General features: G+C 44.2%; 1 protein-coding gene across 1 annotated transcript; it reads left to right on the forward strand.

Moving 5' to 3' along the window:
- Positions 1-353: 353 nt before the first annotated feature.
- On the forward strand, positions 354-10,819 carry LOC133884481 (serine/threonine-protein phosphatase PP1-like). The gene is made up of 4 exons (XM_062323911.1): positions 354-677; positions 7,008-7,567; positions 7,665-7,856; positions 10,430-10,819. The coding sequence occupies exons 1-4, from the start codon at positions 476-478 to the stop codon at positions 10,442-10,444; spliced, it is 969 nt and encodes a 322-aa protein (XP_062179895.1). The 5' UTR covers positions 354-475; the 3' UTR covers positions 10,445-10,819.
- Positions 10,820-13,302: the final 2,483 nt, after the last annotated feature.

The raw sequence follows: 13,302 nt of genomic DNA on the forward strand, positions 1-13,302 counted from the left end.
AGATCGATTGCTGGTCTAGGGTCATAAGTCACAATTTAATTATGTATATGTAGAAGTCAAAAAAATTAATGGGAAATTTATACGAAATTTTCGTGCTCCCAACCTGACTTCAAATTCCAAACGGTCAATTACAAAAGAAGAAATCCGTTAAAAAAAATTTAAACGCACATTGAAATGTACAACCTTGATGTTTCTCCAAAGCCGGCTTATATAAAAGAAAAAGACAAACAGTTGGGCGAAAGATCCCACTCGTTTATTTACAGCCGTCGATCCTCGAACCAACGGTGGATCCTTCTTCACGCGCTTTTGAACACTTCAACTTTAACGATTTGTTCGGTTCGTCGTCGACAACCTCAATTTCCACCCCCTCACCCTTTCTCTCTCTCTTCCTCCCTTTCTCTCTCCTCCTCACTCTCGTTCTCTCCCCCCCATCGCTCGCCGCCGTCGTCGCCGGGTGGCAGGTGGAGGTGGGAAGATGATGATGACGCGGGCCCCGATGGGGCCGATGGAGGGCGCGGTGGTGGACGAGGTGGTGCGGCGGCTGGTGGAGGGCGGCCGCGGCGGGCGGCAGGTGCAGCTCTCGGAGGCGGAGATCCGGCAGCTATGCGTCGAGGGAAAGCGGGTGCTTCTCTCCCAGCCCAACCTCCTCCGTATCCACGCCCCCGTCAAGATCTGCGGTAACCATCCACCATGTTATATCTAGGCGTTGCCGCTCCGAATGCCGCCTAATTCCTTTCCCTTTTCGTTTGGATGCCTTATTGCTTCGTTCCTTGGGGTCGTGGTTGCTTCGATGTGGATGGGGAAGGATGATTCTCTCGTTCTATATTTGGTTTCGTGGAGAAGTGTTGAATCATGGCGGGATTATGGCACATTTTGGTCCAGGGTTAATGTTCTATTGGGGATAAACATGCTATTTGTATGGAAAAATGCCCATTTTTGTAGCATCCATGGTGTTGATTAGTGCCGGGTTTGGGTACCTTGCATTTTGTTAGAGTTATGTTTGGATATATGTACTCACATCTTTTGGCTGTTGACACCATTTGGGCTGTTAGAGTATCACGACTAAGCGGGATTTGATAGGATTTGTTAGGATTAAGATCCTCTGTTTCTATCTTATCTCTAGAAGGTTTTTTTGCCATCCAAGTCTTGTAACTCTATATAATTCACCCTCGAGACTTAAGTAATCCAAGTCTTGTAACTCTATATAATTCACCCTCGAGGCTTAAGTAATATATGGACCACATTAAACCAATTCACTCTTGTTTACATGGTATCGGTTTAGGTTTTGGTCCGGGCTCTAAAACCATTGCTTCCGTCATGCCGCCCAGGGAGATCGATCTCCATGATCTTTGCTAAGGGCTGCGCTAGAGAGTTTTTACTGATCCGTTGATCGGGTTATTCTCTCTCGTCGAGTTTTTAAGATCTGCCTACTTCGAGCACCGCCGTCGTGTGTCTTCAGGCTACCGCGTGGCCACTTCTCCGACTAGCTTTTCTGTCCCGTGCTCTTTGCCTCGTTCACCACAGCTATGCCACCAATGTCGCCTGTTAGGAATAGCAACTTATATTCCCTGGAAGCTCTGGACCAGTATGTATACACATGTACAAGTAACAATATGCAAGAAACTTCTTATAGACTGAGGATATTACACAATGCAATATATATATCTAACACCTCCCTCAAACTTATGGTGGATCAACCATACTGAGTTTGGAGAGATTTAACCTGTGCTAAGCTATACTCTACACCTTTGTGAAGAAATCATCCAATTGAAGCTCGGAAGGAACATACTGAAGAGCAATCACCTCATTTTGTACCTGTGTTCGTGTGTAAGAAACATCAATATCAATATGCTTAGTGAGCTCATGTTTCATCGGATCTCGAGCGATACTAATAGCATCGGTACTGTCTAAGTAAAAGGAGTAGGTGTAGGAGAGGAAACATCAAAATCCTCAAGTAACCACCGTAACCAATTGAGCTCCGCTGTCAACAGTGCCATAGCCTGTAACTCAGTCTCTGAACTAGAATGAGAAATTGCGGTCTGCTTTTTAACCTTCCATGCAATGAGAGAACCACCAAGAAAAACACAACAAACAGAAATGAACCAACGATCAGAAGGATCGCTAGCAAGTAGCATCAGAATAAGCACGAAGTTGTAGAGAGCTGGAGTGTGGAAAGAAGAGACGACGAGAGATAGTTCCACGAAGATAGCGCAAAACACATAGGAGATGACTATAGTGGAGTTGAGTATGAGCGGAAACAAACTGACTAAGAATGTGCACTGCATGAGAAATGTCAGGACGAGTGACACCAAGGTAAACAACACTACCAACTAGATGACGATAGTGAGTGGGGTCCGCAAGATGCTCATCATCAGTGGACCTAAGGTTAAGATTAAGCTCCATAGGAGTCTTAACAGTGCACTCATCAGTGAGAAGCACGATGAAGAAGATTCTGAATATACTTCTTTTGGGACAGAAAGAAACCATCAAAGTTAGAAGAAATCTCAATCCTAAGAAAGTAGCGAAGAGAACCAAGATCGGATATAAGAAACTGGTCATTGAGACGAGCCTTCACAAAGGCAATATATTCAAAATCATCTCTTGTAATAATCACATTATCAACATACAAGAGAAGAAGAGTTGGACCACGAGAGGAAGTGTGAACAAAGAACGCAGGATCATAAGCACTAGCAGAAAAATCATGGGCAATGATCACAGAAGAAAAACGCTCAAACCAAGCTTGAGGGATTTGCTTAAGGCCATAAAGAGAGCGACAGAGACGACAAACCATGCCCTCAGGAACAAAATACATTGGCGGTGGGTGCATGTAGACCTCCTCACGCAACTCATCATTAAGAAAGATATTCTTGATATCAAGCTAGGAGATAGACCACTGACGCACATAAGCAACGGCTAGAAGAGTGCACACTACAGTCATGTGGGTTATCGGAGCAAAAGTCTCATCATAGTCGCAACCATGCTCCTGCTGAAAACCACGGGCAACATGACGAGCCTTATAGTGCTCAAGAGAACCATCAAAGGGGTTTTTAATGTTATAGACCCACTTACACACGATAAGACGAACATATAGGGGAAGATGAACAAGATCTCACGTGCCGGTGCACTCAAGAGCGGCAAGCTCCTTAGCCATCACATGCTGCCATTCTTGATGAATAACAGCCTCATGGTAAGAAGATGGCTCAGCAGAAACAGCACCAGCAAAGTCAAAACGATCAGAAGGTCGAATCGAATGGCGATCACAAAGAGAATAGCGAGGAGAGGAAGGAAATGAATCATCAGAAGGAGATGACTTATCATAAAGTGGCTTAGCAGGATGTGAGATAGCATGAGAACGACGAGTGTAATGGAAAGGAAAAGGCTCTATTAGACCAGAAGTAGTAGAATCATGAGACGTGGAGGCCAAAGGCATGGAAGACATCGAAGCAGGCACAACAGAAGGAGGAGAAACAAGTGTGGCAGGAAAAGTGAGAAAGACAGAGGCTCGACTAAGGATGAGAAGTGAAGGTGTGGTATGAGGATAGAAGGGTCGAGACTTATCAAAAGTAAAATCCCGAGAAATACTCATCTGGCGAGCAACAGGGTCCTAACACCTATAACCATTCTGCTCAGCTCTGTAGCCAAGAAAGACACACTCAAGAGATTGAACAATCAGTTTGGTACGATCACGAGGGTCGAGAAGAACGTAACAAACACAGCCGAAGAGACGAAGAGATGAGTAGTCACGAAGGCATCCACATAGACTCTCAAAAGAAATTTCAGCCTTGAAGAGCACCCGTGCGACGATCCTGAACACAACAAGAGTCAGAATTTAGAATAACACGACAACCATAGTCAGTGAGCTGACCAACTCACATGAGCTGCATTGTGAGTTGGGAAACATGAGCAACAGAAGGAACGCTAAAAGAAAAGGTGCTAAGGGTACCCTGACCAGCAATGGAAAGAGAAGTACCATCAACGGTGACGACATGAATAGGAGAAACAAGAGGATGAAGTGAAGTCAGACTAGAAGAATCAGAAGTAATATGAAAAGATGCTCTAGAGTCAAGAATCTGAGGAGAAGTATTTGACTATGTAGAAGGTGATCTCTCAATAATAGAAGAGAGAGTAGCAAAACCAGCAGAACCTGTTGGTGCAGAGCCAGAGGTGGCAACCATGTGACGAAGCACTGCCACAATCTTCTGCTGAGTGTCGGTTGAAGAGGTAGTTGAGGTAGAAGCACCAGAGGAACGTCGAAGATGCTTTTTCTTCCGGTAATAGTTAGCCTCGACATGGCCCTCCTTGCTGCAGTAGGCGCAGTGAGGGCGACCACCACCACCTGAAGAGGGCGTAGGTGGCGAAGGAGTTGCATGAGGAGCAGACGATGGTGTAGTCGAAGATATAGGCACAACAGGTGGACGAGCAACAATGACTGAAGGAAGCGGTAGCAGTCCAGAACCACGCAGACAAGTCTCCTTTGAGCACAGCTCCGTAAGAGCCTTCACAAGCGTGACACGAGAATGTCGAGCAAGCAGCTGAGCCCAACGCTGCTCAAGCTCTGGACGAAGGTAAGTCAAGAACTCGTAGAGGCGTCGAAAGTCATGCTCAGCACGCAGATCCAAGCAGCACTGACAAGAGTAGCAACCAGCAACAGAAAGAGAATCTAACTGACGCCACACATCCGACATCTGAGCATAGAAAGCATCAATTGTGGCATTACCCTGCTGAAGAGACTACTCCCTACTCCTGGCGAACAACAGATAGATAGAGAGCATCCCCAGACGGCTTATAGGTCTGACGAAGATGAGTTCACATCTGAAAGGCAGTGGAGAACCCACCAATCTCAGAAGAAAACATGTGCTCCACACTAGCAATCAGAACAGACGCCGCATGAGCATCATCATCCAGCCATTGAGCACAGCCAGACAACTGTTCACGGTATAACTCTAAAGCTTCTTGATAGGCAGAGACGGCCTTCTCATAAGCAACTATGGCGATGTCAATAGTTGTCCTGTCTCCTTTGTCAACAATTGGTTGCACGGGCTCCGTTGGAAGCTCCAAGGAAGGTGGACAAGGAATGTTGTCACATAGAACACCCCAAAGACGAAGGCCGCACATGTGAACACGTATATGCTGCACGAAGTTCCGATAGTTAGCACCTTCAAAGATCACTGAGCACCGAGGAACTGAAACAGTGCTTGACGACATCCTGAAGACGTGACGAACGATGGCGAGAGTGCAAAGGAGAGCGGTGGTTGACGCATGTGCAGTTTTCTCCTCACCCCAGCTTTCGTCCATTCCGGCGGCAATCACCGTGTCGCATGGCCCTCTCGCACTGCCACTGCCTTGCGTCACCCTCTGTTGTTGCTACTGCAATCTGTGATGGTCCCCTTGTTAGTGCACTTGGTTTTGGCAAAACCAGCGTGTGCCTTCACTCCCAATGTAGGCCCGTCTTTGGCAAAATTGGTGTTGCGTCTCGTTCTCGACGGCTTCAACTGCATTGACCACAACATTGACGTCTCCCTCTGCGACTGCCCTGATGCGTCACCGTCTTCACCCTGGCACCCCTTGCTCCCGTGGCTTCACATGCGGCTACCTCGTCAATGGCAACCCCAACTTTGGCTACATTGACCACAGCTACCTCAAGCAAGGCTACTCCAACCACGGCTGCACCATGTCCCTAGCCTTCGGCTACCTTGACGTCAGCACAAAGGGCTATCATCTGCATGAGCACCTCGTCGACTTCCACTCCAGTCACAGCATCCGCATCGCATTGGCGCTCCTGTTAGACTGTGGGGGATGTCAGCCCGACTGTTCGGATTTTGTCTTCTTCTCTAGTCTCACCGTCTGCGACGCTCCCGCTGTGACTGCGGGGGATGTTAGAGTATTACGACTAACCAGGATTTGTTAGGACTACGATGCAATCCCCTGTTTCCATCTTATCTCTAGGAGGCTTCTTGCCCTCTAAGTCATGACTGAATTGGCGGGGTTAGTGAGGTGTGGTTAGGTAGGATTGTTGGTCATAAAGTGCAATGGATGGTCAAGATAATATTATCTTATGCGTTCACTGGAATCACTGATTTATCGAGTAGTGGTGCTGTTCTTTGTTCTATCACATCTGGTTAGAATGATATTTAGTCCATATTGATATATTACTCCTCAAAGAACTTTCTTTGCTAATTACCTACCTAGGCAGCACCAATACAGATATGGGGATACATTATTTTCCCAGGAAACCCAATACGCGGATATGTTTACTTTTTTTTAAAAAACAATAATAAGTTTGCAGTGCATGTTTATATTATCTGAATCACTCAAAGGCTGCTATTGCCAATATGTCCTATCAAACCAGAGCATATACCTAGATTTAACTCATCAGTAATTTGCATGAGATGACAAAAGGTAGTTCAAATTATGTAATCAACACTAATTTGCTTTGCCATCTTCACAATATGCAAAATTGTTTCCAGTTCATATAAATCATAACCACTAGCTAATTTTGTTAACCAATTAACCTAAAAAAGAGGAGAGCCAGAGAGGAACTCACCGCCGCGCGGTTGGCGTGCTGGCATGTGGGCAGCTCTGCAAGGAGGCGTGCGGGACTGCGGGCGGCTTGTTAGGTCATGCGGGCACAAATGGGTTGGGCCGTATCTCTGAAGTATCGGAGAAGTGTATTTGGAATCTGGATACGCATCCAACGAGTATCTAATGCGTATCGGTATCAGATATGGTCTCCGATATAGATACGATGCCTTCTTGAAGTATCGGTGTTTTAGAGTTACCTACAATTCTAGTTAATAACATTAATACAGTATCCACTGAGAGGCCGTGTAAGTTTGAGCGAGTGGAATTTGCTTGTGCTATTAAGAATTCTGTTGGTATAATATATAGAGCTTCGAAAATGTACAGACATAAAGATGTAGAGCTCCTTTTACCATGTATTTATTCTATAAATTCTTTAACATCTATTGAGAAGATACGTCCGCCTTATGACTTGTGATATCCTGCAGGTGATATCCATGGCCAGTTCGTTGACCTTCTGAGATTGTTTGATTTGGGCGGTTATCCTCCATCATCAACTTACGTATTTCTTGGAGACTATGTCGATAGAGGCAAACAGAGCTTGGAAACTATATGCTTGCTCCTGGCATACAAAATTAGGTACCCTGAAAAGATTTTCCTGTTAAGGGGGAACCATGAAGACGCAAAAATCAACAGAGTATATGGATTCTATGATGAATGTAAGAGGAGGTTCAATGTTCGACTGTGGAAGATATTCTCTGATTGCTTCAACTGCCTGCCTATTGCAGCACTCATTGATGACAAGATACTGTGCATGCATGGTGGTCTCTCACCTGAATTGATTAGATTGGACCAAATAAAGGATATTGAGAGGCCTGCTGAGATTCCTGATTATGGTCTCCTGTGTGATTTGCTTTGGTCTGATCCTAGCCCCGATGGAGAAGGGTGGGGAGAGAGTGACAGAGGTGTTTCATGTACGTTTGGTGCAGATAAGCTTGTAGAGTTTTTGGAGAAGAACGATCTCGATCTTATATGCCGAGCTCATCAGGTTTGTGAAAGTTTGTCTTATGCCTTGTTTTCTCAGTTCTTTTGATTCTCTGTAATCTTTACCTGACAATGCTGGCATGCAACATGAATGTCCCTAGGTGGTTGAAGATGGCTATGAGTTCTTTGCACAACGGAGATTAGTGACAATCTTCTCAGCTCCAAATTATTGTGGAGAGTTCGATAATGCGGGTGCTCTATTGAGCATAGATGAAAGCTTAATGTGTTCATTTCAGATCCTGAAGCCAACTGAAACAGGTCCACCGCATGCAAGAAAACAAATTCCAAATAAGGTAAATCGGCTAGCTTCATATATAATTAATATTCTGCTATAAATCTTCAACTTGAATTGCTAGAGATAAAATGTTTATTGTATCATTATTATGTTTGCTAGAGTTTTAGAACTCATGCTTTACTTAATGACATGATTAAAGAACATTTGAGAATCCAACTATTAGCTGATGTCAAAATTTGAGTTTGCAAGAAAGATGATGTGCATAAGATCTATTCTGCTTTGCCGATTCTATATATTCTTGCAGAATCCAGTCACCCAGCCAAGTTTTATGAAAGTATAATTGCTTCATGTCCAAAACTGTGCCATGCACTTGAACATTTGACACCATCATCCCATTGCTGATGCATATTTATAAGAAATCTTGGGACGATGTTCTTCCCACTAACAATTATTTAATAATCCGTTCTGCTCATACTAGAATAGAGAAGGATGGTGATATAATTACGAGGATATCCATTTAATCAATATTTTTTTTGATATCCAATTGCACCTCTTCCACCCAATGAAGTGGAATTTATTGGCGTTTGGCAAATCCTATTCTCTGTTATGATCCTTAGATCATAACGGGGTAAACATCCGCCGGGAGGATAATCGGGCGGCGTGAGCTGCTAGGGATGAGAGATTAAACTATAGATGAGAGAGACTAGATTAATTCTTCTTGCTTGATTACAATGATGCGCGGATGCCCCTTTATACAGAAAGGGGAGATTACAATCCTAAAGTAACTCCAAATCCTAACTTACCAAACTTATTTCCTATTGAATTAGTAACTAAATCAAACTTGTCTCCTAACCAAATCAAATCTAATTCCTACCAAACTTATCTCCTAATTAAATAGCAAGCCTTTATCTCCTGTCATTACATCTACTGAACTCACACTACAATACCCGCTACATTTCCGCAGGTACTGTTCATCACACCTGCCTTACGTAACTCTCACCCATGATATTACACCGCCCCTTTTGAACAGTTCGTTCTCGAGCTGCAGGGTGGCGGCCTTGGCGGTATCTTTTGGCAGCCCTGTCGACTGCATGTAGCCTCACGCCCAGATACCAACGAGTGGCTTCCACTGAGCCACACCACTCCTCTTTGCATGCGTGCACGACGGCCGAACTTCGTTACGCGATGACCCCATCCGTGCTCGCGACCGAACGAATGAGCAGATGCACCGGTGAGCCGCATCACACTCCACGTCGAATAGGATCCCGAACGGCACCGACTTGCCCCCAGAATTCGACTATCGCTGTATCGCATGTGCGTGAACGCCGCCACCGCTCTCGATCGGCGTCGACCTACACACATCTTTGCAAGACACCACAATGGAAAGGTTTAGGGAGGAGCACACCACCCCAACTTGCCTGCAGCACTTCGTGGATGTTACCACCCGGTGCGACACCACGGCCACCGCAAGTAGAGCAGACGCGTCCGCTTCTCCACGCAGTAGCGCCACCGTTGTAGGACGTCGATCTTCAAAGCTACCATGCTGGTACCGCTTGAAGAGGCAATGTTGTCCACGCTAGACAAAGTTGCAGTAGTAACAATGATGTCGTTGTGCCATGAGCGTCTCTGCCACCACCTTGGCTAAGGTGTCCACAGCCTGCGAGGTAGAGTTCTCGCTGGATTCGAAACCTAGCATCTCTGATACCAATTTGTTATGATCCTTAGATCATAACGGGGTAAACATCCGTTGGGAGGATAGGCAAGCGGCGTCAACTGCTAGGGATGAGAGATTAGACTATAGATGAGAGAGACTTAGAATATTATATGAGACTAGATTAATTTTTCTTGCTTGATTACAATGATGTGCAGATGCCCTTTTATATAGAGAGGAGAGATTACAATTATAAATCAACTCCAAATCCTAACTAACTAAACTTATCTCCTATTTTTTAATTGGAAACTAAATCAATCTTATCTCCTAACCAAATCAAATCTAACTCCTACCAAACTTATCTCCTAATTAAATGGCAAGCCTCGATCTCCTGGCATAGCATCTACTAAACTCGCGCTACAGTACCCGCTACAGTACCCCCTGCGCATCACACCTAGTTAACTCTCGCCTATGACATTCCCAAACCAATTAACTCTTGAATAACCGTGTGATTATGCAACCTAATGCATGAAGTCATAACCACTGTATTTGTTCACTTGTTTCTTCAGTAGCTTTGTTGGGTCAGGGAATGGGGGTTACTAGTTTACATTTAACTACCCATCAAATAACCTAATAGATCAAGAATGGCTTATGTAATAATATCCAGAAGCTACAGCTCACTCGTTCTGATTAGCTCAGGGTTAGGTTATTGCATCAGTAGAGTTGGCATATGTTATCCCTTCCCACATTATCTATACGGATCAGTTAACCAGTGATCATCAAATAGCTACATGTGAACCACCCAAGGTGCAAAGAACAATTAATTCTATATCGGATAATTTGTCCTGAATAAACTATCATGCCATCAAAAGAAGCACCTCATGATACTTCTTCATATTCAAACCAAACTGTACTTTCCGTCAGACGTATGAGTTGAAGGCAAGCTAACTGATTACATCACTCTGTCTTTCACTTAACAGCCAGCAAGAGGGTGAAACGTTCTATCAGCATCCATTTCTTTGGATATTATTATCATCAGTCAGCTCGAAGGGGGTGATCTATTGTTTGGATAATTGGATCCACCAGGGCATGGCATTATGTAACCTCGAGCATTTGTAAACGTTCTGTCAGTCCCCTTGCTTAACAATCCTTTCTTAGCGTCTTGAGTGGCAGCTTGGCGCCGATAACTTGAGCATTTGTAAATGTTATTTGGCTCCGCGCACGTTCTTCTGTACAGCATTAGGTCGGGTTCTGCACCTTCTGGTCTGATTGTTGTTCCTGCCGGCACAGGATCTGATTGGCAGCTTGATTTCCAGTGGCTGTGACAAGTTTTGATTTCTGTTAGTTATGTGATGTATTTTTCTCCCTTATCTTTGTGACTTGATGTTTTGGTAAAATTTTCTTTGCATTGCAATATTTAGTTGTGGGAGGAAAAGTCTGAACAAATGTGGTTTCCAGCTGCCATTCTTTCTACCTCACTTTCGTTTCTCTTGTGTGGAAGCGATAATTCTTATCGCATGTAAGGGGATTGTTAGAAAATCACGTGACAAAATAGAGGAACAATGAATACACATATTTTACCTGAAAAATCCTTTCGGGAAAAAACATTGGGCGGACGATGCCATTTTAGCAATATTGTTTTGGTTTACAAATGCTTGTCGTTTTGGCATTTTGAGACTCGTTGATGGTTGTTCAGAATTAGGGAGATTAATTCAAAATTTGCAGCTTTGCTAGCTTCAGTTGCCTGAAAATTTCTTTTCTCTTAATCTCTGAAAACAACTACACACCTTAAAATTGCAATGCAATGTGGGCTTTTGATGCTTATATAATGGTTTAAAAAGGTGACAGAAAATGACAAAATTTTAATCAGTTGAAAATGAGACGCTGCCAAAAGTTACGGGACGAGCTATATAGAAGACGGGAATGTTTGGTGCACAACTATTTGAGTATAACCATAAACTAACTAAGTGTTCATACATTATAATAAAAATACAATATTAAACGTGATAATATAAACCACAAACTTAAGATATAAAGATATAGATATGCTATTAGAGCACCACCGAACGAATACGTCGAGAACGATATCATAGTTTGATTTTAAATGGGATCCGAAAAAATAAGAAAAGATTATTTGCTAATTTTTTATAGTTATTTATTTATTTTTATTAGTAAAACGAGTCTTATATCTGTAGCTAGTAATAAGATGAGGATGCTGGAGTACGATGGTGGATAGTAAAAAAAAGATAAATTATTTAAACTTTAAGGGTTTTGTTAGACGAGAGGGGAGTAGAGAGAAGATATGATATAGAAATCAACTTATATTTTATATAGTAGAGATTTACAACACCTAATGTATTTATGGACTTCCATCGTCCAAAGCGATTTCAATCACTAGATCATGAGTTGTACTAAGTTGTAACAAAATAGTTGTACATGTAGTGTAGCCGTGCTCGAGGAAGACTAAGAATTGTCAGTCTATAGATGTGAGGGGTGTTTATGTAATCTCTCCTCGATGCTACTGGCGATGCAATTGAGGCCCACCCTATTGACGAGGCTAGCTGGCTAGGGATGCAAGTTTTGCGATCATGGGTTATTGGATCTATCTAAAACTAAAAAAAATAGAGATTCACTCTTACCTAATTAAGTTAAAAATAAATAAATTAAGTATTGATCCAGAACTACCTATTTCTATTCCTAAACGTGGCCCAAGTGTCCAACGCTTTGGGATGACAATAGGTCCAAGCCGGGTAACACCACCTCATGCTCGTATCTGTCTCAAACAAACTCGCCCGCTAGAATACACATACCCGTCCACAGGTACAATTTCTACCATACCCGTATCTGAGCACGTAACGGGTATCTAACGGGTTACCCACACCCATGGCTATTGCGTTCTCACATTCGGGTTAAAAAAATGATATAGATCGCCAAAGCAAGTAACCAAGAATCTACGAGCTTTCATCATAACACAAGAACTAATCCAAGAACAGATCTACTACGATGACGACAGTAGCAGATCCTCCAACCCTAGTGATGATAGAGGCCATGGCGGCTCCTTCAAACCCAGCAACGACATCGGCGGCTCCTTCAACCTCGACGACGACACCGATAGTGGTGCCTCCGCCGAGCCCGACTGCGCTGGTGCTGACACTGGTGACAATGGCGGTTGTGCCTTTTCACGTCAACATGGGAAGATGGGTCTTGTTGTAGATCGAGGCGGTGCCAGGATTGCGACAGAGGTTGGTGACGGCCACGAGGGGAGCAACGGGGGACGGGGCCCCAGGCGACGGGCTGAGGCGGTGAGGGCAACAAGGGCCCGGTGCGACACCGCGACAAGCTTGACGCCTGGGGTGACTGGGGTGCCTGGAAGGCGGTGGCCGGAAGCTTGGGAGGCGGGAGCAACTGAGTCACTGAGCGACGCGACGACAGTGCGATAGCCAATGGGTGGCTATGGGCGAGTAGGCGACAGGCGACAATTGTGAGCTAGTGGCTAGGCGTCTGGGTGAGTAGCTGGTTAGGGTTCATGGTCACAAGGTTTGTTAGTTGGAGGGTTGGGGGCATTGGGCAATTGACCTACATCACTATATGGATCAGATCCTAGATGAATGGAGGTGGGCAATAAGCTGGGCCGACTAGTGGGGGATATATGGATAAATATAAATGGAAACCTACTGAACCCGCTCTATATGATGGGTGAGATTTCTATCAAATAACAGGCCTACGGATAAGAAAACTAACCTAAACCTGATATCTAATGAAGTAATTACCCGTCTGATAAGAGATAGCCATTACCATCTCTACCAACTCTCCTCCAATGCCTAAATTGTGGGAGCCCAAGCGAGATTGACCA

Source organism: Phragmites australis, chromosome 11 (assembly GCF_958298935.1).
Source record: "Phragmites australis chromosome 11, lpPhrAust1.1, whole genome shotgun sequence".
In the NCBI taxonomy this organism is placed as follows: Eukaryota; Viridiplantae; Streptophyta; class Magnoliopsida; order Poales; family Poaceae; genus Phragmites; species Phragmites australis.